Consider the following 24,647-nt stretch of genomic DNA (forward strand, 5'->3'; position numbering starts at 1 on the left):
ATCATCAATCATAGCTTCCACATATTATGATGACATCTCTCAATTCCATGAGCTTCCTCGCTCTCTATACGCAGTATTTACTCCAGATTGGTAGCTAACGCTATCAGCTTGATTCCTCGTGACTACTTAAGCGCAGCGGTGCTCCTCTTTCCTACATTCTAATTCATAAAGTTCTGCTGAATAGCATGCTCACCATTTGCTACTTGATCGATCTCTAGTAGCTTAAAATCTCAGAAATACAACAGACCGGCATGGAGCTCTTCTTGCTGGCTTTGGGCGCTCTTCTCATCACAGGCTAGTAGCTTCTTCGACCTAGTGAGAGACTGGGGGGCATGTTTGCAAATGTCTTTGTAATAATTGAGGTATTTACTGAATTTTTGATAATAGAGTTTTTTACTGCAGGCTATACAGGCGCTGTAGATCCACGGACATCTAAATACAATCCATCCCTTATTAGATCATTTGAAGGCTTCTTTAACAATCCATCACATCCAGAATGGGGTTCTATAGGTAAGTGTATTCTCTGTTTACTATCAAAGATGCTCCCTTTTAACTTACCCCTTCGTCTATGTCTACCAAAGTACCTCCTCGCTCTCTGTTGTACTTGTTGCTCTCGACCCTGCCTTGAAAGACCCTAAAATCAGTTTTTAAATCGGTACATTGTTTATGAAACACTTCATTAGGAGCAATTCGCTCAGGGTAGAGAAAATGTGTATAACCTTTATTAGTTACAAAGTTGTCTCTGTTTCTGTGTATCTATATGCTGGAACATAGCCTTACCCAATCGTCTTGCACAGGCCAACCAATAACCGATAGTCAGTTTGGGCCAGTCCGCTATGAGGACAAAACTCGAAAGATGGCCCCAGGACCTAATGCTCGCCACATTACAAGAAACTTGCTAAAAGGGCCTTCTGGAATTGCTTCTCCTACATTTACAGCCCTATTCCCCTATTTTGGTGAGTTTTCAATTTTATCCAAACAGCTAATACTGAGTGCTACCGATAATTCTCTAGCAACTGTAGCAAGGATGTAGGTTTTCAAAGAAGTTTTACTTCTCACTGTTCGCTGTCCATCAAATCTATATAGCTAAATTTAGAGAAAATCCTTTTAAAACAAAGCTATTGTATTGTTAAGTGGATTGGGTAACATGACTATAAAACCCACACTGTAAAACTATAAAACTGTATAGCTTGGCCATTCCTTCGTAACTCCCACGAATCACACTGTTGGTTTATTTCTGATTTCTGATCTTATCTACAAAAGTGCCTTGTCAGGGTGTCTCCTCTCTGCCTTAATTAATTGGGATAATGGCTGATAATAGTTTGATATGGAAGTTAACAAAGTTTCAGTGATGAAAAATAGGACAAGTTTGGTCTGCCGTCCATAAGTATATCAGCTCATTCTCTATAAACTCTTTATGACTCTGAGATCGTTACACGGCCGGCTTCCTTTTTACTCAACTCGTCTACGTGCACATTTTGAGGAAACAACTTATTCACCCTTCAGGAAGTGTCTATTCTGAAGTGCCCTTCTTAACAAAAGTTGCAAAACAAAATTGATAAGCTGTCGTAAAGCGGAAAGATGATTTAACTTAACGCATAGCGCAATGTTAATAAACAAAAAGTATAGGTCTGGCCTCTTACTAAACAAAACAAAACTTTTTGACGCAATGAATGGCTTTTAAACTGCAGTCATCAAATGCTCAGATGTTAAACCGTATTGCATCCTGATTCAGCCTACTTCGCTTTTCATCTCTCATCTTCTCTCTTCTCTCATCCAGTTTAGATTAATTATGCTTCGCAGGTCAGTTGATCTCGCGTGAGATTATGGATATAGATGAGCCCTCGTGTCCGAGGGAGCTCTGCGGCATAGACGTTAGTGATGACTCTACATTCACAAAAAACAGGGAAAAAGAAGAAATGATAATGATGCCTGTATATCGTTCCAATTATGATAAGAAAACAGGAGTATATTCCGCAAACCCTAGAAAACAGGTACTGAACTGGGCTTTATTGGCACTTAGATGTAGATGGCTACATTACTGTGCCTATTCTACGGTAGCATGAACTGTCATGAATGATCTATCTCTTAGTTTTTTATTGCACTAGAGAAGTCCTAGACAGGGAGAACTGTACTGGCTCTATTGCTAAAAGAACCAAACTAGCGGATTCCAGATTATCTATGCCTCTCACATATTTCATGTCTTTCGTTTCTTCTTTGTTTGTCTATTAGTTTCGTAACCGAAGGCACTTAATTTGCATTATAACTGCCAACATATCATGCCATTGAAAAGCCTAGAAACCATGCAGCAAAATACACTTATAGTTTGCTATTGTTGTGCTCTGTAGGTAAATGGTGCCACGAGCTGGATAGATGGAAGCTTCATATATGGCCCATCAGGTCTCTGGTCAGACGCGCTTAGAAAGTTTCAAGATGGTTTGCTTGACCTGGATGACAATGGTCTACCGCCTCTTAACAAAAAAGGCCTTCCTCTTGATAACTTTCCCCCTCCCTCTAGCCATAAGTTAGCGAAGCCAACTGAAATGTGGGGTAAGTAGGAAAGTTGTATTCGTCTGTGGACTTGTGGCATTCACTTTGTATAATAATGAAGAATAATGTAGAATGACTCAATGAAAGCATAGAAAAATAACTCATAGTCGTGCCAAACTGTCACAATGCTATGCAACTAAATCTTCCCTGTCACCGAGAAATTCTATTTATTAAGATAATAAGATTATATGTTAGGGTGAAGGGCCTCAGCCCAGAGGCTATTGGTACACGACAGAGAGCCGACAGAGAGTCGACTGTCCAGAGCTAGTCGTCTTTCAATCACTTTTACTAGCATTTTCTAGTCTCTCCCGTTTCCACTATCTTACAGTTTTCATTCATGTTGCTAAAGGCATGCATATTTAGAGAATAGAAATGCAGATGAAAAGGAACAAAAATGAATTAGATGTTTCCCGTTAGCAGGAATGGTGTAGAACTGTGGATCTTTATCATCATTACTTTGAGCAAGGCCACTCTCTCTCTCTTACCGGATCATGTACACTTTTGGCGTGCTAGCAAGTAGAAATTACAATCTAGTAGTCACTTAGAAGTGCTCACTGAATTACTACTGTTGAGGGTAGTCTTGAATGAGTGGTTCCTGCATTGATTCCGTAGAAAAGGTGGGATTGAGCTGCTATAGAAGTACTTAAATAGGCTTGTGCTGTCCTAAAAGTATTCAAATCGTTTGTGCTGTCCTAGAAGTATTCCACTGATTTTGTGTTGTCATAGAAGTACTCAACTGATCTTGTGCTGTCATAGAAGTATTCAACGGAGCTTGTAAGGCCATATAAGTCCTAAACTAGGCGTGTACTGCCTTAAAACTAGTCAACTGGCTTTTGCGGCCATAGAACTATACCCACCTTAGCTAGCACTGTGATAGAACTACACAAAGAATTTGATAATATCAATAAATTATCATTTACTCTTGATATGAATTATTGTATTTGAATTTTAAGCTTTTGGTGACAAAAGAGCTCATGAAAATCCTGCCATCATGTCGCTGTCGATATTGTTCATGAGATATCACAACGCTGTCGCCAAAGAGATGCAAGCTGAAAGTTCATCTTTGAATGATCGTGAGCTCTTTGTCAAAGCACGTTTGAAAACAACCGCAGTTTTGCAGGTGAGCTCAATGGTATATTGAGATTTGCAATTGTATTTATTTATTGCCCTGGTGAAGCATAGACTGATTCCATTTCCTTCTGTCATTATATTGAGGAGAAGTTGAGACACAGCTTATGCCTTGCTGAGCACAGATGCATTTACTGTAGCAGACGTTGGCTCTAATGTTTAGCATGGTCATGAAATTGCTTTTGTAAAAAAATTGACTCGTTGTAAACACGGCAAGCTGTGTGTACTCCAGTCAACTCATATAGCGGTGCTATTAGTTAAAACAAAAATATATTTCCTTTAGTCAATCATCATGTATGAGTGGCTACCCCTCCTCCTTAACAAGACAGCCGACGATCTGTCGTATGTACGATATGAGCCTTCTATCGCTCCACAGATTGACTCCATCTATGCTGCCGTAGCCTCCAAGTGGGTCATGACCTTGATGCCATCAGGAATACCTGTCAGGTAAGTTCTGTAAATCCCTGCGGCGTCACATTTGAGTACAATCTCTCTAAAGAACCCCCAATTGCCAAGTCCCCTCCTATGATGAGCGTTGTCAATCTTGGTGGTGATTGATGGCTCGTAGTGTGGTAGAATTGAATCATTTCTATCATTGAATATTTATATAGCTCTTGCTTGCTTTACTGTATGAAGCATTTGTCATGAAGAAAATTGGGGTGTTGCGGGGACATCGTTAACATATGCTCTTGCTCTAGGCAAGAAAGCGGCTGTGGAGCTGATCAACCCATTAGACTCTGCGAATCCTGGTTCGATGGACAGCGGTTGATAGAGGAGTATGAAGGTGACCTCGCTAGAAATATCCTGCTAGGCTTGGCAGCGATGCCAGCAGAAAGGGAAGACCAGATCATAGCCGAGGATTTGCTTGGTATAATTACCACTTTTTCGGTTACATTAGAACATATTCCCACAGGATGTTAATCGTGCCACGCTTTTGAAGCCTCATGGATATTGATTGTTAAATACCTTGATAACGTGTGTCGCAAGTAATATCATCTTAAAAGTTATTGATAGGCGTATAAGTGATGACAACAACACTCAAGGTTACTGCATAATCACTGTTTGTAATTTCACAGACGTAATAGACGTTAAAATAAGCTAATAACTTTTGGTATGGTTTGCAGACTACTCGTTTGGTCCTCTGCACTTTTCAAGGATGGATGCTGCGGCCGAGTACATTATTCGAGCCAGAGACTTTGGTGTCAAGGTCGGTGAGCGGTTCGTAGCCGATCATCAGCATTATGACAACTGGATTGAATTGTTCCCATACTTGAATCTGCCAGTAGGTTTAGTATGATTTCTCGTACCTTTATCACATCAATTATACTAAGATGTAAATGTCCAGCCATCTTTGATAGCGCGTGCGTATTTCCTTGTCTAAAGGTTAGCTATGGCATACCACCTGAGACAGGTCTTATGAAATACTAACCATTACTGTGTAGCATTACCGGTTCTCTAAAAAGGCATGAGTTATGAAATCACGAGTACCTAGTAAAAATTTATGTTTGGCTAACACGACTCTATAATCGAGGATAGCCTATCACAGCCAATGATAGGCTGCTACCACTTTGAAATCTTGGGGGTAGATTTTTGAGGAAATAGACCGTAGCACTGTTCATTAGACTTATCTGCTCACCAATCAGATTGCAACACATGTTAGGTTTGTTGGTCTACGAACTATCTGGTACAACGACTCCTTATCAGTATAAGAAAAGAACATGTAAATTACTAATTGCTGTAGAGGAAATGTGTGTTTATCAATAAACATTTGAGTTGGATACTTACAGTCTGTTAGTTTCAACAAAGTTGAAATTAACGCAAGTCTTACTGATCAATTTTGGAGGTCATGAAACTCAAATAAAAACAACCAATTAGTTATTGTGTTAACATGAATAAGTATGCAATCTATGGCTGTATGGCAAATACTGTATCCAACTGCTTGCCTGTAGTGGTACTTGCTCTCAGTTGACATAGGAACCATAAGATGCAAACCTGATGCAACTGTTTATCTTCAATGATTTTAAGATTGTCAATCCTCGATTGACACTTGTTAATTGATAAATGTCAATTGACAACTGGCAGTCGACAGTTGGCAAGTATCAATTAACAAGTGCCAATTGACAAATGTCAATGAACAAACATAGATTGACAGTTGCCATCAGAAGCAAAGGTCAATGCTGAAGTAACCGGAAACATTTTACTATGTGTGCCACAGAGCCTTAGCACTTTGAATCTTTGACACGGCAGCCTTTCAGCGCTCTATCACCCCAGCACCCCAGTCATTTGACTTTGGTGAGTTGAGTAAATGCTAGATATTATTGTATTTAACAGGAAGAAACTGAGCAAGTCCTTAAAGACCTCTATGGTGAGATGAGCAACATGGATACATTCATACTCGCTATATTAGAGAGAGACAACTCCACACAGACCTATCCAGGCTACACTATCAAAACGACAATAGAGCGGCAGTTGACGAGGTTAAGGGATGCTGACTTCTTCTGGTTTGAAAACAAACCCAATGGGTAAGTCTCTTTACTGATTAGGAGATGAGAAAATACCACACTTGCTTCCTATATGTATTCCTGGTTGAGCTAAACAACTAAGGTTATGGCACTTGATATTTCGATACCACTCCCATTCCAAACAATGCTTTTAGATTCCACATGCGTAGATGTTAAAAATGTTAAAAAAATCTTTTGTGGAATAGGGTAGGTGATTTATTTACTACTTCATGAGTCCTTAAAAACCTGGAGTTATCCTCTTCATGCAACTTTTCGTGACATGTGAATAACAAGCTAATAACTCTATTGAACAATAGACTCGCAAATGAATAAAATAAAGCATTTTAGCAGACACTGATAGCGTTTGTTATAAGTGGTAACTCTTCAATTATTGTAGTCTAAAATCTTAAATATTTTTAAAGATCTCAGGCTACCCATGAGCTTATCAACTGTCAACTGACCTTATTCAACTTTTTCAAGCAGAAACTATGTCAATTGTCCTAAAATCGGGACGACTGGAAATGTGAGCAACTGGAAATCAAACAGCTCACATGTACCCTATGTGTGTGTGATCGCTATGCGTAGGATTCCGAGAACACCCTTGATCACATGCCATACAGATGTCATCAGTCACGTCCACATGAGAAACTGCTTTGCTCTTTCAGTTTTTGTCAAATCTCTAATTTATATTTGCACCAAAAGAGTCATATAAATAATAATGTATAATGTGTACAGAGAATATTTTATGGTTGTTGATAGAAAAACTAGATGAATTTATAGCTGACGTTGTGCTGCCAAGTGACATCCGATGCCTGTATAATGAAACCCACCTTAAACCCTCTATGTCTGTGCAGGCTATTCGAGGACGATGAAATAGCTGAGATTAAGGCTATAAAGATGGCTGATGTCTTGGCCAAGGCCCTTGGCGAGTTTGTCGATGTGGTCGATGCATTCTCTATCAAAGATGGTAATATAATAACATTAACATCTTATATTATTTTGCGCTATTCTATAATGAATTACATGTATAGTATATAAAATAACTAAAATATAACTAAACTAATAACTAAAAACTAAAATATAAAATAACATCTTCTATTATATAATGTTGCATTGTATTACATAGCTAGATGTCAAATTCCACTCTACAATGCCTCGAATTTGCCAGACTGCTCAGGGCTCAAGACATTTGACTATTTCGCGGGGAATGAGTTTGCTTTTATAGCTTCCTGGATATGGATCGGCTTGTTCCCTTTAGGTAAGGCAATAATTTGTGTGCTGAAGTCGGGGAGTAGTGAACGCTCCCCGTGTTGATGAAGTTTCACTCAGTTCAATGCATGAACAGCTACTGCATTGCAACTGTTTGACATATTCTTTCCTATGCAGTTGTCATCGGGTTAGCCTATGGAGCCTACACCATATCAGAGAACAGGAGGAAACAGGGCCATCAAGTTTACAGGAAGGAGTTGAATGCTTCTGTGAGCGCAATTGCAAACATGACAAATCTAACTACCGCTCCCAGCCATGACTCCGGCAATGTTATTTATGGTAAGCCCTTGTCCGCCTCTTCAAATATTGCATCGTAGTCTTAGTCAGGCTTGTTGTTTATTATCGCTTTCTCAAGAGTTGTTAGCCTGTGAACCTACCACTTTCTATCACACAGCATTAACTTTATGACCTGTCTGTACATGTCTGATGAACAGATGGGTTATGACTTATGACATTCATCACTGACACTGACCATGCCTTTTATATGCTGTCTAGCTTGAAGCAGAGGTGCACATGTTCTAGATTACTATGTTACAATAGAACTAATTATTACATTTTGAATTGCAGCAAGTGAGTGGGTCGGGGAAGAGGAAGTGAAAAACGTAAGAGTAGTGCTTGACAACAGCAAGTATGTCCTCTATGTGCAAACTGTAGAAGGGATTCCTATACGTTCTGCTAATCTCGCTGTCTATGAGATTCTCACTGTACACGTCTGCCCCAAGTCTCCATTTACAGTTCTCATAGAGTTGCCCAAGAGCTATGATTTGGTGAGTGGTTAAAAGTCAGCAGCTATCTCATCGCTATAAACAGCCTAGTAGCGGCCCATTCTATGTGCTACTACAAGACTGTAGCATACATAGTACTACATAGTAATATGACCTCTGTCTAACCTGTCTAACTAATCTTTGTTTACATCTATTTCTCTTAGGTTCTTCGCTTTTCATCTCATGACCATAGCCAGAGGTTCTGCGCCAAACTGAATACATATGTTTATGAAAATGGTAAACTGCTAGTTCGACAGCCTGCTAGTTGGAAGGCAATATCCAGAAGGGCTGTGACCAAGTCCCGGAGAAAGGAAAATCTCAATTCATTTTTCAGGAATGTTTTTGCCCAGGTAAATCATGAGACCTTTAAGAATCCTGTACGTCTCATTTCTTCCATTTCATAAAGCTATTTATTGATATCGAGAGAATTCGTACATTTTTAAACATTTATTACTTTTAGGCCTTCAATAACAGCGATATGCGATCGAGGGAACCAGCAACTAACAGAGAAATCATTGAATTCGAAATCTCTAAGGTCTGTTTAACATACAATCTTTGCAGTTCATTGGAGAACATTTTTTCACACTGATCAAAGGATTTTGCCTAAATAGAGAAGACAACCCTTGAGAAACTGTAATGTTCCTATTCATCTATCAGAGAGGCAAAAGAGAAGCTGCAGTTTATTTTACTTGCGTTAATGTAGAAGTTATATTCAAGTGAATATCTACTCACAGAATTTAAAGATTGCTTGTGAACGTTGCAGGAAGAGTTTGCTGACTCTCTTGGCATGAAGGCAAACTCTAGATTTGTCGAGCTTATGTTTAATGTGGCTGACAAACAGAAAAGAGGATTTCTCAGGTTCAGAGAAATACTTGAGCTTGTTATTATTATGTCAAAGGGTGAGTATACAACAAGATAGCCTTTGCTCTTTGATAGACAAGATAGCCTTTGCTCTTTAATAGACAAGATCGCCTTTGATATTTTATATACAAGTTATCTCTTGCATTTTATGTGCTTGTTTCATTTGCGCTCTTTTAACAAACACAAAATCTTCAGCCTGCTTTTATATATTTTAGGCAATACTTTGTTACAGGTCTTTGCACAATGAATGTTAAGAATATGAGACTGTCTAGTGGTAAATAGTAGTGGTAGTAGTAACTAGTAATAACCAGTCGTAACCAGACGTAACTAGTAGTAAGTAGTTACTACTAGTTACTACTTCATTCACTAGTTTCTTTAAAACTACCTACTATATTCAGAAATCAATTTTAGCTCTTGTAAATATTAAAACTCTCGCAGTGAAATCCAAAACAATAGCGAAAAAGTAAGTATACAGTACCTCTTTTTTAATATGACATTCTAACCGTATCATGTTTAGCCTTTTATAAGTTACCCACCATCCAGCTGAGTATTCAGGGAAATAACGGTGTGTGTCACATTTTGTGTAGCAGGTGTTTATCGGTAGAAAGTTACCAACAGTAGCGATTAGGTTATGAAATACTGTAACTCCTTATAAATACATTTCTATCACACTTATCCTTGGTCTACTTACATCAATTTGCAGCATTAGTAAAGTAAATTAGCTATTCCTGAAAATTTCCGAAAACTTTAATAAGTGTTAAAATCTCTTGTCAAGCGGAAGTGTTCTAACGTACACTGTAGCCTGATCTATTATCATTATCTCCTACTACAGGCTCTCCGGACAGGAAACTGGAACTACTCTTTGATATGTTTGACTTCAGTGGAAATGGAAAGATTGCCAGAACAGAAATGTCCCAAGTGGTCAGGTATGTCATGAACTTACTAGCAGTGGTGAAACTTGCGCAACAGACAAGGTTAGCAAATACAACCACACCAACTAGTTGCAGCAAATGCATTGCTTATAATATCTAAACTAGAAATGAGTGTTCAAGTTCCCAGGTCTATGATAGTAAAAAAGTGTTCAAAATCATGTTTCTAATAGTACACAAGTGCTCAGTTCTAAGTCTACGACAGAAAGGTCAAGGTTAAGTTGCTTTATTGCTCTTACTTCCTCCTTTAATTCATAAGGTTGAGATAGCAAATTGGTTCGGGATATTTGAACGAGTTACTGCGTACCTAACATAGTATGAAACAGCGTGTTTGAGTGTGTTTGTATATGGCAGGTCACTGGTAGATCTGGCAGGCCCTAGCAAGCATAACTCCGACCTTGAACCGATCGTCAATGAGATGTACGACTGTGCCGGTCTCTCTGACAAAGACGAACTTAATTTTGACGAGTTCAAAAGGTTGCTGACCAGTAAGGATGAGAACTTCATGCTCAAAGTTGGAGTCGACTGGAAAGGTAGCCGATTATTTTAGTATTACATTCCATCTGGTATGAATTTATTGTGGTAATTGCTCAACAATTAATTGCTATTACATGTTTTTGTCAGTTTTTTAGTATTAACACGTTTATTGAACATCTCCTTGATGTCATTTGGAACTATGAACTTGAGATTTTAAGCTAGTCTGTTATCATCAGTCTTTTTCTGGAGTGTCTCTTATTGTCCTTAGAACTAACAGACACATCAAGAAGTCACTGTTTGTTACACTACTGTAGGTGTTAAAAAGACGCCTGCTCCAAAGAAGACACGGTCAAAGATTCTCGGCACAAGTCACAAACAACTCAAACTAGAGTCCCTACCAGACTCTATGAATAGTGTGCTACACAGCAAGGATTCGGTAAGGCGTGGCTCCAACTACAGCCAGCGAGATATCGGTTCCCTCGCCACTTCCGCATCTTCCTTATCTGTCGATGACCTTGAGTCAGCCTTCAGCGATGATGCAGCGAGTGTTCACAGTGCTAGAATCGGATTTTGTGACACCCCGGACCAAACACTTGACAGAAGGAATGGTTAGTAACTTTTATAATTTTAAACTATGATAGCTCTATGGCATTATATGTGTCTCATCTGACTAGAGGGAAATTGATGCCGTGAATTATTTGGTATTTCTAGCGAAAAAGCCAGCAAGTCTTCAACTCAAACATGAAGCCCCTCCCAAGTTTGACCCAAAGACCGCCAAGTACAAGGCCTTTATTCATTACATCGAAAACAGAAAACGGGAAATAGCTGTCCTTTTCTTCTTCTATGCCGTCTGCACTGGACTGTTTGTCGAGAGATTCATCTGTGAGTGGCTGCCAAGTTAAATTATCTGACTCAGTTCACTTAACGCTGACCTTTTAGCTAGATGAAATATTATTACCTTCTTCCTGTAGACTACTACCACTCTAATGAACACAATGGGGCACGACAGACGCTTAGCCTAGGAGTAGCGTTTGCAAGAGGGGCGGCTGAAGTCATATCCTTCACCTTCTCCATTCTTCTGATAACCATGTGCTATAATATGGTTCGATTTATGAGAGAAACTGTACTCAATCTCTACATCCCCTTTGACAAGAACATCGTGTTTCACAAGATAGTCGCTTGGACTGCCCTGGCATTCACCGGTAAGATATTTCATCATCCTAGTTGAACTTGATTCTGCATAATTATCTAAAGTTATTCTCATGATATGACAGTTTTTATGAACTCATGTCACTGAATGACTCAAAACTATATATAGACGATTTCGACCAGTTCTTTAACAGAACACAGTTAAATCTACTTACCATCACCTTCACGGATGTACCGCTTGGAGCAAATGCTTGTCTCTACTATACAAAGTTAAATCCACATTTTTTACCTTCACTTTCAAAGTAACATATTTGCAAGTAAAGATAAAAATTATGGTAAAAATTAGAATTAAAACATTATAATAACAATAAATACATTAATTAATTTAATTAAACTACATTTACTGTAAGATAGAGTAAGTTAGGCCAGATTTTATTGTCAACCTAAACCTGTCTCCAAAGTAAATGTCTCCAAAGCAAAATATTGTACCTATATTAAAACACCTTTTTAGCAATTATCACTTTATTAACTTAGTTTAACATGAAATTTATGTTGTTACATTCAGTCTTTCACCTAAGTTAATGTCATGTGTTTGTTTTAATACTCTGTTTAAGAACTTTAAGTACTTTTAAGTGTTTTTTTAAATCTGGAGTAAGTCAAACAAAATACTACATATGAGTACTATAAGTGTATATAATACTGCATACCCTATGTTAGCAAAAACATTTGTTCCACATATGGCTGTTTTAATACAAGAAACATAAAAGAATGGATTAACTTGTAGTCTCAAGGTTTTACTCTCATTACTTCCAGCTATAAGTACTATGTTTTTAACTATAACTGTAAATATTTCTAGTTATGAGTACTATAAGTGTAACTATTACTGTAAGTACTCCCAGTTATGAGTACTATAAGTGATTATTGCTGTAATTACTCCCAGTTTTGAGTACTATAAATGAGACTATTGCTGTAAGTACCCCCAGTTTTGAGTACTATAAATGAGACTATTGCTGATATCTTTTGAAGCCGTGCACACAGTTGCCTACGGATTCAATTACTACTTTCTGGCATCTGGACCGGCCAGCCACGCCTGTTTCTTTAAGACAACTCCTTATGACTCGGATGCATTCATCAGAGTCGGACCAACTCTGTACACATCTTTACCAGGTGAGTTGGAACATCCTCGACATACATGTAAACTGTTAATGTCGGTGGCCGATCCTGTTGTCTGCTGGTTTAGTGACGACTTGAAGTACAGTTGATCACACCCTACCTGACTGGTTTAACTGACAACCATATTTTGGTGTTTATACCAACAGGTGCAATAGAAACTAAACACATCACCGCTAATAAAGAACCCTTTCTTTAATAAATTAGATAAAATTGTTTCAAAGAATATTTGACTTTTTTCTTTCTCAACTAATAAATGTTTCATGCCTTTACTTGCGCTACTCAGATTGAAGAATGCAAGTAATTACAATGTAGATGAAACTAACTGAGAAGATGAGTGTTTTAAAAACTATTTTATGTAATGAACCTACACTGTTTTATTCCTATCTAGAGCTCTGTTGTTTTAATATTACACTACAAAACCTTTTAGCCTAAACTTTGGTATATTTTACATTGAAATATATGGCCTGAACAAGAAAAACAAAATAAATATAAAGTAATTGGCTGATTAGTTACAAAGTTTTGAAAGCATGGTAATGCAAAAATATTTATTACTCATGATATTTTAGTTTTTATATTTAAAAATTGCCCTAGTTAATTGACCAATTTTCATATCTGCCAAAGAAAGCCATAAAAGCAACACGTACTGTGAATATTTAATAGCAACCAATTGCATATATTGACAGGCGTGACTGGGGTGCTGCTCCTTCTGACCTTGATTGTCATGTACATATTCGCGTCACAAACAGCCCGACGCTACATGCACAGCACTTTCTGGATTGTACACAAGCTCTTCATATTCCTCTATATACTTATGACTGTTCACGGCCTGCTCTGGCTCACACAGAAGCCTCAGTTCTTCACCTACTTTATCGGGCCGTGCACTCTATACATCATAGACAAAGTTCTCAGTGTCACTAGAAGGAAGATGAAGCTGAAGATAATAGAGGCAGACATTTTACCATCTAGTAAGTAGCTCTTAGCATTACCGAGATGTATTCCATTTTGGCTATAAATAGCTGCTCACGTTCATTTTTCCTTTTGTGTTTTGTAATTCCTGTTGCCACTGGCTAGAGAGAAGACCAGAGTCCAAGCTTACAAGCGCTCTCTGCAATACTCTCTGTAAATCCTCAAACACAGCTCATTTTACAAATTCTTTACTTTCTTTATTAGCCAAGAGTGTCAGCGTATCTCCCTACTATTGATATGATCATACTGTCTATAGACTGTTACTGACTCTATGACTCTTACTGCCAAAAGAGTGACATTGTATCAGCCTCCATTTTGAAGGATAAGTATGTTTTTTAAATCTTAGAAATTGATCTGCTTAATACGTCTTTAACAATTTTTAATGTTCTATTTGAAGATGTGACAAGGGTTTTGTTCAAACGCCCCGCAAACTTTGAATACAAGTCAGGAATGTGGGTTAGAATAGCTTGTGATGCTCTCGGTGTACACGAATATCATCCATTTACATTGACTTCTTCGCCACATGAGGACTTCCTGTCTCTCCATGTTCGAGGAGTCGGTCCGTGGACATTGAATTTGAGAAGTGTGATGGAAGCAAGCCTGAGGAATGAGCGAGAGATGCCCAACGTAAGGTCCTTTACCTACGAGTCCTTTACCTACGTGTCTTGCCACATGCAAGCTACTGTCGGGCAGCAATAAAGCAGCGTTTTAACAAACATCATCATCTATATAAATAAATCTTACTATTTGTCTGTCATCTGTCATTCATGTGTCTGTCATCTGTCATTCATCTGTCTGTCATCTGTCATTCATGTGTTCATTTATAGCGATTTTAATCTTGGAACTAATATTCCACTTCGCACTGGAATTTAACTCGGAACCACCAGCTCTGCAAACAGGCGACTGTGGAATAATTACACACATACTTATGCAACGCTTGTGAAAATACTATCGGTTACTATTAGCACGCTTGAAGATCATGATTGCATGAGAGATCATGATGCGTAACAGTTATAAGCTCAATCATAATCGTCATGTGTTCAGCCAATGCATAAGTCAAATATTTGAATTGTGCATTGGCCAGACACACATAGATATAAACAAACACCTTAATTTAAATGTTAAAATAGTAATTAAATATGTTGATTAAAAATAAGTTTTCTGTGCAAAAACTTTTTTATTACCTGTGCAAGCCGGGCATTCATCTAGTGCTAACATAAATTACAACTTGTAACAATAATGGTCTCTGTTGATTCTGCGCTCAATGCATCTAGGATACATTCCAACAAAAAAAATTGTTCTGTAAAAATAATATGTTCAATATACATGTATATCCCTCTTATGATTGGTAGGTCTATGTTGATGGGCCCTTTGGTTCTGGTCAACAGGATTGGTATAACTTTGAGGTCTCTGTACTCGTTGGGGCTGGTATTGGCGTCACCCCATATGCTTCTATACTTAAAGACTTTGTGCACATGATGAGAACAAAGAACAGGTGAGCCTTGTTGCTTCTTAAAATCTCCAAGACGAAAGTCTTCCATGGATTTTAAACGCTTACAGTTAGCACCGGAGTATTCCCTTTTTTGCTAGCGTTAACCTAAGTAACTATCTGTTGAGCCACATAAGTTGCACCGATAAGTGGTGTGTGAGGAAAACCCAATTTAGAAGTTATAAAATATTTTTGTAGGTTTAAAATTAAATGCCAAAAAGTCTACTTCATCTGGTCCACAAACAACCAACGCAGTTTTGAGTGGCTTATCGACATCTTGAAGCAGGTAGAGGAAGTGGATATTAACAGCACCGTTTCTACCAACATCTTTATAACACAGTTCTTTCAGGGATTCGATCTGCGAACGAGCATGTTGGTGAGTTTACTGTTGCTAACATGAACTTAGCCTGAGAGCATTTGCTATTTGCTGAGTAGAACTTAAAACTACAGACCAAGGCTAAGCTTCAAGCTAACCTAATGCTTCAATGGTGCATCATCACACCTCGTGACACAGTGTCCACTCTCACCTTCATATGTACAACTTGCCTTTTAGTTTCAAAATAATCCTTAACGTCTGTACCTCAGCAGAGCTGACACACACTCTTGTGCTTGCAGTATGTGTTTGAAGAACACGCTAAAAAACTTGGAGGTGCGAGTCTTTTTACTGGATTAAAGGCCACGACCAATTTTGGTCGACCCAAATTTCTAGAAATATTCAAGACAATTTCTGAAGAGCATTTAAGGGTGAGTAGCCATATCTGCCTTTTGAAAACATGTGTTCAGTTATATACATATCAGTCTATGAGTGCTCCATGTCTATGGGTGTTCTATGTCGATGAGCATCCCGAGTGTGTGAGTGTGATATGTCTATGAATGTTTTATGTCTATAGATGTTCTATGTCTATGAGCATCCTATGTGTGTGAGTGTGATATGTCTATGAATGTTTTATGTCTATGGATGCTCTATGTCTATGAGGGTGATATGTATATCGGTGTGATATGCTTATGAGTGTACAATGTCAAGGAATGTACTGTCTTTGAGTGTGATATGTCTATGAGTGTTCTATGTCAATGATTGTGATATATCTATGGGTGTCCTATGTCTATTAGTGTCCTATGTGTATGAGTGTGATATGTCTTTGAGTGTTCCGTATCTATGAGTGTCCTATGTCTATGAGGGTGATACGTCTATTGGTGTTATATGTTCATGAGTGTACAATGTTAAGTAGTGTACTACGTCAATGAGTGTGATATCTCTATGAGTGTTCATGTCTATGAGGGTGATATGTCTATGACTGTAATATGTCTATTGGTATCGTATGTCTATAAGCTTTCAATGTCTATGACTGTAATATATCTATGAGTGTGCTGTATCTATGAGTGTGCTATTTCTATGAATGCGCTGTATATATGTATGTGTTCTGTCTATAAGTGTGAGTTGTCTACGAGTTGCTGTCCGTGACACAAATGCGATTGACCATCGGCCAATACATTGAAAAATTGGTATAAACATAGCTATGGACTGACATCACGTCAGCAAAGATCACTAGAAACTGGGAGAATACAATTTTCTAAGTTGAATTCATCAAAAATAACATCGCTCAAGCAAACGAGTCGACCATCAAATATTAATCCATAATGCTGCTAAAAAGTAGTATATCTTCATAAAGCAGTAGATATTGCAACTCCAAACTTCAGATTTCATTGTGCTGCTGTGAATGGTAAAGCTAGCAAATAAAAGAATAAAGTCATAATGTTCATATATAGAATTTTTTCATCTATTTTGCTGACTCATCAATGTTTGAAATGACACATCATGGTGCTAATTAAAAACATTCCCCTTTTGAAAATGAATAGACCTACTATAAAATATTACAATTTTATTATTTAACAAAATCTATCTATTGGAGGATTAACCTTATTTAGCCGTAGCCATTGGCTAAATAAGTGCATGTTGTCTATGAGCTGAAGAAAGCAGTAAGAGCTCCATGAAATGCAGCATGTGGCAGCCATACAACCAGTGCTATCATATTAGTAAGCTACCATGAGTGGCCCCCTAAAGTACTTGTGACATTTGCTGCTTTGTTTACAGGTAAAGAATATAGGAGTGTTTAGCTGTGGACCTCCCGCTCTTACGAAAGGAGTCGAGCAGGCTTGTATAAAGTCATCAGCCACCACCCATTCTCAGTTTCAACACCACTATGAAAACTTCTAACACCATTTATGCCCTCTTCATTTACTAATCATAAACAGTAGCTATATATTTTTTATCTTTTATTTTATAAGACTAGTGGCTCTTAGTCACGGCAGTCCTTTGATTTTATTCCATGTTGATTTGTTGGACTTTTCTGCTTATCAGCAACGTTCTTAATATTTACTATAAGTTGGAAATTATAATTTTTAGTTAGCAGTTTTATTAAAACTAAAGCCTGTATGACCGCATCTGAGTGAAATCTATGATTACGGTACATTAAGGTGATCTAATACGCAGTTACTCTGGCTACACTTCGACACAGCTATTGTTTTATGGCCATTCACATCTATTTAGTCAGATCGAGTTTATTTAGAAATAAAGGTCAATGATCCATTAAACTGAAGCTGGTTTTTCTCGCTGTATAAAGCCATTTCATTTTAAGATCGTATGAAAGTGGTGCAATGAACGTTGCCTATAAATCTCCCGTGAGAGGTTTATTCTGTTTGAGCTCTAACAGATTTACTTGGAGATGTCTATACGAGCTTTAGCAGGTAATACTCTTTTACAATATCACAATGTATCATACAGCTCAGACTTGGAATATGGCAGCTATAAAAGCTGAGCCTAGTTCCTAAACTTATACTAGTTCTATATACCATATAAGTCTACATGCAGCTCTATGTTACACATAAGAAGAAGGTATTGTTTACTCATCTACTCATAGAGCCATAAATAGCATTTCGAGAGGAATAGCACAAGCTAGAAGAGGTGATGATTAGATATGACAGCTATACTAAACTAACGAGCCAGTTACCACCACATATCTAATGTCTAATGAATTAAGAGGGATTTACGTATATAGTAATGTTACATCATGCATTTTACTTCAGTACAGTATTGCAACATCTGTGCTGGTTACGAAGTAACGTAACGGAATATTGTAGTTCTATTTATACGAACATTCCATACAGACCGAAATAGCTTATAGCTGTTTTTATTTATAACATGAAATACAAGAGTTTTTATTTATTTGCATATAGTGCAGACTATCTCCGCATATATACTGAAATTAACTATTATTTTTAAGGTTTGGAGTTGTCTTTCTAATATTTGAGTCTAAATTATCTTTAGAGTGATTCTCTAGATATATGATTGTAAACTAGTCTTAATCTTGACAGATATCAAAGGTTCTGCAACTTAATAATTATATACAAAAAATTAATTTACCTGCTAAAAGACTTTTTAATGCTATTTCAGAAATTGAAAAATGTATGTTTGTATCTTTTTGCAATCAAAAGGTATTCTACATTCAATGTATGAGAGTTTTTAAAGTTATTAAAACTGATGAGATCAATTGTAAAAGTTTGTTGTCAATAGCAATTTCGCCAATGTTTAAAGCTGCAATTTAGCCTAGATTCTATCAGCTATTTTCTACGTGCTAAAGTCCTCTAAACATTACTGTGAACCTCATGCTATTATGTATGTTTGAGTTCATGTCAAATGATTAGCTGCTCTTCTGTTGTTGCGTAGGCTGTATCACCAGTAATGCCTTATCACCTGATTGTATGAACACATTGTAATGACTTGATAGCATCCAAGGTGAGCCATTTTAATATCAGAGAAAGTCCATGACCTCACAGATAAGGCTTTGTTATTCAACAGAGCGGTAGTCAGCCAGTGATACTGCGTTCAGTCCGCTCTGGATGCGACGTCTTGGCAGCCCATTGTCTTTTGATCACTATGGGCAACTCATGCACCTCTTCGGGAACCCTGACTCTAGATGCTGCCGAGGCCAGTGAGGCAGAAAAAGAGGTTAACAACAACAACAATAACAATGACAAGGTAAGTGAAAATAATTTTGATCATGATTGTGATGAGAGTCAGGATATAACTCTGTTTAAGAGCTTATAATAAAGGTGTTGGACAGAGGAATTGCGTCCCTTCAATAACGCAGTAAAGGAGGTTCATCTAATGGTTGGCACTTTTGTAAGCATTCCCAAAATAGGAGCTAGACTAATTTAATGGTGAACGCGTATCATACTCATACTCCAGATGATTACCAACATTGTTGACAATTATGACTCATGTATAATAACTTGTTCCTTAGGAGTTCTGTGAACCATGTGCCCAGGTAAGAGCTCTCTATCTGATTCATGTGTGCAGATTGACTACTAATTATTTAGATGCTCTACTCGCTTCTCTTTCCTAAGGCTACGATCAGTCTAGTAATCAATGGTTATGATCAGACTTTGATTTATTTCTTGTGATGAGTTGAGCAGAGGACAATGAAGATGCATCTATGACCCGGTTGTGTGTGTATAAAAGTGACAGCCTGTTCTGACTTCTGACTCCGTAGACATCTTCCTTTTTGTAAAACACACCAAAGTGACACATACAGGACTAAAGCAATAATCCACTAACGCATTTCGCAAAATTTTTTTTGTCGTTTGTTGCTATGAGGAAGGTCTTTCCAATCACCTATGACTAGCTGCCAGCATACCTTAGTTACAGGTGTCTGGAAGTGCACTTACACATGACCTCTATGAATAGCAGCATGTACCTGTCATGTGTGTATACCAAGGGCATATGTCATGTGAGCATACTAAGAGCACATGCCATATGTGAATACCAAAAGCACATGCCAGGTGGGTATGTCATGCATGTGAGTTATGTGTGACTCATGGGTGCACGTTCGTGTCATGCTTGCATGTCATGAGTGTGTTTCGTTTGTGCCTATCATGTGTCTATGTCATGTGACAGGGCAAGGAAGAATGCGCGAAGTATGTGAGAAAAGCTCTTCACTCACAGAAAGTTACAACAGAGGAGGTCAATGACTACTCCGAGTGTCTTCTTCCACTGCCTGAGGAGCAAGAACTTCATTTTAACTTTGACTTCTCTTCTGGTACAGTTAATGGCAGCGACGTGACAGATGGTATGACACAACCACCAGGTGAGTATTCACCTACAGATAGTATGACACAATCACCAGGTGAGTATCCACATACAGATAGTATGACACAATCACCAGGTGAGTATTCACCTACAGATAGTATGACACAATCACCAGGTGAGTATTCACCTACAGATAGTATGACACAATCACCAGGTGAGTATTTACGTACATGTGGCACTTATCACCAGATAAGTATTCAACTAAATATGGCACTGATTACCTGATTGTGTCTTGCATGTTTTGTCACTAGTCATTCTGTCAGTGATGTACTGCTATGTACTGAAAAAAACCTGTCAGCTCCAAGAGTCTGGCAAGGGTTTGGCTGTACAGTGTGAAAATCCAGTCAGATTATAAGTAAGCAGAAAAGACAGCTTAGTGCGAAAGCACTGCGCAGTATGGTAGATACGGTACAGTAGATACAGTTTGGTAGATACGGTACAGTAGATACCGTACGGTAGATACGGTACGATAGATACGGCACGATAGATACAGAACGGTAGATATAGTGCGATAGATACAGTATGGTAAATTAGTAGATTATTTTGGGGTTTTATTTTTGAAAAGCAAAACAGATAAATATTTTTTGCAGAGTTCTGCAAACTTCAATGGAAGACTCTTAAATTAATACCTTTACATTTTGAACAAACTTGTAATTGTGAACTAAGTCTGTGGGTCTACTTCTATAAATTTACTCTATGAATTTACTATAGTAAAAACCTTGTTTGATATTTGTATGCCTGTTTATACACAATAAACACTGTGCAGATCAGAAGCTTGAGAGCCTACAAGCGGAACCCGGCTGTAAGAGAATGTTCTCTTGATACTAATGCTCAGAACTCTCCTTCTTTGGCTTCTTTCGCTATTGCATTTTTCATATTTGTGTGCACCTGACCCTTATAGCCTTAGCTCTCATAACTGTTTATCACAATGTATAACTACTTCTAGCCCTATGTGGCAACTGTAACTTGTAGACTGTACTTGTGTTTAAGGGGTTATTGCTCTGCATGGGAGTGCATCCTACGTGTCCGTCACTGATGTCGGCGCCTCATGTGAGTAGTATCTTAGTTGTCTGGTCTGTGAAAAGCTGGCTCCACCTACTGCTCTCTTTTTTTACATTCCTGGCAAGTCTAATCTTCGATTATCATAAGCATATGCATATTTTCTGAGAAGACCAAATTGGTGTGCATTCTTGTTTGGTGACAAGTCTTCAGTTTGTCATCTGAAATGAAACAATGCTGCAAGAAATCTATTACCAGCTGGTTGGCTCACAGCAAAGCTGGCTTTTATACCTTCGTATAAGTGTTGTGCTCCATGAACGAACTAAAAATTAGTTATTTTTAGTGCCACATGCAGAAAGTGAAGAAAAGATTGATGTATCAACCCGCAAAACTAACTGGCCGCAGAAACGTAGAAAAGATTTCAACTATACCCTGCCAAATGATAGCTTCTGCAGTGTCTTGGAAGACGAGATAGATGTTCGGGAGGTTGAGAAGCGCAAGGTCATAGCCCTGAGTGATTTGCACCTTGGAGGCAGCTGGGCAAAGGGCATGGACTGGAAATTGGAAAAATATCTCAATGGCATATTAGAAACCGCTAAAACAGAGGTGAGTTGACAGCAAAGGCGGTGAGCCAAGACTGGTGGCTGTTTATGACTAATGGAAGGAAAGGGTGACAATGACTAGCGACAGGTGCCGATGACTAAAGGCTAGTGGCAATGACATGTGGCAAGTAATACTGATTAATACCAGGTGATGACAACTAGAGGCTGGGGGAGGAGGGGGGATGATGACTAGAGACAGGTGATGCTGATTAGCAAAGAGAGTAAAACAACTGACAGTTTGCTAGTAACCTCATCATGTTGCAGAAGTACCAAAACCTCCTACTATAAATTTTCTTAGACACAACCAACCCTTTTAGTAATGAAATCATGGTAAGACAAGCGCGGTTGTTCAAGAATGATATGAGTGACAGGCACTGAAACTCCCTTATCAGCTAATTAGAGATGCTGTTGTTATGTTCAAATAGCAACACCCCCACAACGTTCTTAAATAGCTTATTTGGCCAGCGCATGTAAATATAGCATTCAGCACATAATAACTACAATAGTGCCCTGATTTATCCAAGGTCTTGCACAATTTTGTCATTTGAAGGTGGCCTGCGTGGTGTTGCTAGGAGATGTGTTTGAAATGTGGTTGGAGAAGTTTGCTGAGGTACCACCTAATAATTCGGAGAGAGTCGAGATGTGGAAGGAGGCTGCCGTTGTGCTTTCTACTGCTGTAAACAAACTTGTCAATGATTGCTCAGTTAAAGTCTATTATGTGAGAGGAAACCATGATCATGAGATAACCGAACAAGATGTGGCAGACATCTTTGATGCACCTGTGACCTTTGTACCTTGCACCTTAATTTTAAGAATTCAAACGGGTGAAGACGCAGAGCATAGAGTTAGATTTGCACATGGACATGAGTGGGACATATTCAATAGCTACATGCTGCATCATACCAATAATCTGCTATCTCATCGGCCGATAGGCTATTACATAGCCCGAGCCGTAGCCACTGCAGGTAAAGAAGAGGCTCAATCAGAAGTAGAAGACCTGCTTATAGGTTTGGCCACAACGTTGTTATCGATGGTGCCTGCTGCGCTTGAAGATGACCTTGTCGATACCCTGATACATCCCGGCCAGCAGCGTAGTTTACTTGAAACCCTATTCGAAGGAGCGTTCAAAGTTAAAAACATTGAATTCTTGCGTAATGCCAAGTGTAAGGTCGGTGCTGACAAGTGGATTCGTCTGGACACCCTGCTTGACTACCCACTGATGCGGCTGTGTGGTGCCATGGTATGGATGTACCTTCTAACATTAACATATATCCTTTATTCATATAAATCAAGTAAACTAATAAGTTGAGTCATATACATATACCAGTTATTCATTGTAAAAGCTGTCACTAAACAATGAATTTTTGTATTGAAATGAAAAAAAGTTACCCACCTACTGCCTTCAGGAAAGTTGACAGGATGTTATAACATGGTTGGTTGTACTTGTTCAGCCAACATTGTATTGTAATTTTTAACTCCAAATATTATGTTACAAACCCATATTTTTATCTAGTTTTCTCTAATGCAACCAGCTCATACATTATATAAAGCATCAAAACGAAAAATATTTGTTACCAACAATTATAATTTTTGGTCAGGTCGGCAGACAAGATGTTTTTCACATGCTGAAAGCTGCTACTGGCGACTATAAGAAGTTCATACGACGCTGTGATGAAGACGTGTTGGTGCTGGCTCATACACACAGATGGGACTTGAAGAAGTATAAAAACTATAGAGGGAACCAGATAGTTTATGCCAATACAGGCTGCTGGACTAACAACACTGAAGAGGTCTGCGTGTTAGCATTCTTTTTAATTCTCTTTTACACATGTCTTAATTTATTTGGTTTACAGAACACAGCATCATCGTTCCTTGCACTTGAAAGCCTGTATCAGGCCTGCATGGTTATGTTTGATTGCCTTGACATGATAGTGGGTAGACAACTACTACACACAGCTATAGCGCACAACTCACCCTAGAAATTGTTATACATTTTTATAGTTCTCAACGGTGCTTTTGATTCCACCAACAGATGCCACAGATGGCCAGGTGATAGTAGACTATGGCAAAAATGACAAGCAAGAAAAATGACCTGTTTGTAGCCGTGCCAGGAGTTATCTTCCTTTGAAGACTGCTATGTTAATAAATCAATTCTAGTGAAATACACAAGTATTCATTTTTCTGAGAGACAATCAGTCCTTCAACAATTTTATACTTTAATCAATTGAAAAGATATATTTTTTATATATTTATTTGAACAACAGCTGATTCAAACTTTTATTAATGCTAAGTAGGTCGAAGAGAGGTATTCCAAAGGAGTAATTCATTTGAGGTTCACCATCGATTTGCGTACAAGTGCCACCTGTTGGCATTATCAAATGCTTGCTTATCTTTTAGCATCCCAGCATTCTGACAGTTCTATTGTATCTAATCATTATTTATATTAGCAAATTGCATCCTCAGTCTTTTTATAACCCATGCTCATTCAATATTAGCAGCCATGCGCACAAATCATTTGTTTTTTTTAACTATAAAATATAGAAACAAGGCAGCATCCAGTACTAGCATAATCTAATGGAAGTAATGCTTGGCTTGTTCGCTGATACTAGGTAAGTAGTAAAAAAAACTGGTGTGTCAGACAAAT

At 38.2% G+C, this 24,647-nt stretch overlaps 2 protein-coding genes across 2 annotated transcripts; both read left to right on the forward strand.

The window, feature by feature from the left end:
• The first annotated feature begins 812 nt into the window (after positions 1-812).
• LOC137389746 (dual oxidase 1-like) lies at positions 813-17,848 on the forward strand. Its single transcript, XM_068075832.1, has 27 exons — positions 813-956; positions 1,804-1,994; positions 2,349-2,550; positions 3,504-3,670; positions 3,962-4,125; positions 4,377-4,546; positions 4,803-4,960; positions 6,010-6,200; positions 7,034-7,146; positions 7,306-7,437; positions 7,566-7,727; positions 8,016-8,215; positions 8,377-8,562; positions 8,673-8,747; positions 8,976-9,111; positions 9,906-9,999; positions 10,357-10,535; positions 10,794-11,087; positions 11,191-11,361; positions 11,451-11,681; positions 12,655-12,795; positions 13,485-13,766; positions 14,165-14,394; positions 15,120-15,262; positions 15,455-15,632; positions 15,872-16,000; positions 17,349-17,848. Exons 1-27 carry the CDS (start codon positions 857-859, stop codon positions 17,469-17,471), a joined length of 4,542 nt encoding a protein of 1,513 aa, XP_067931933.1. The 5' UTR covers positions 813-856; the 3' UTR covers positions 17,472-17,848.
• Positions 17,849-19,190: 1,342 nt separating this feature from the next.
• LOC137390945 (uncharacterized) lies at positions 19,191-24,360 on the forward strand. The gene is made up of 8 exons (XM_068077259.1): positions 19,191-19,292; positions 20,211-20,400; positions 20,497-20,556; positions 21,393-21,452; positions 21,745-22,007; positions 22,554-23,243; positions 23,602-23,793; positions 24,005-24,360. The coding sequence occupies exons 1-8, from the start codon at positions 19,191-19,193 to the stop codon at positions 24,092-24,094; spliced, it is 1,647 nt and encodes a 548-aa protein (XP_067933360.1). The 3' UTR covers positions 24,095-24,360.
• Positions 24,361-24,647: the final 287 nt, after the last annotated feature.

The sequence above is a fragment of the Watersipora subatra genome, chromosome 3 (assembly GCF_963576615.1).
Source record: "Watersipora subatra chromosome 3, tzWatSuba1.1, whole genome shotgun sequence".
In the NCBI taxonomy this organism is placed as follows: Eukaryota; Metazoa; Bryozoa; class Gymnolaemata; order Cheilostomatida; family Watersiporidae; genus Watersipora; species Watersipora subatra.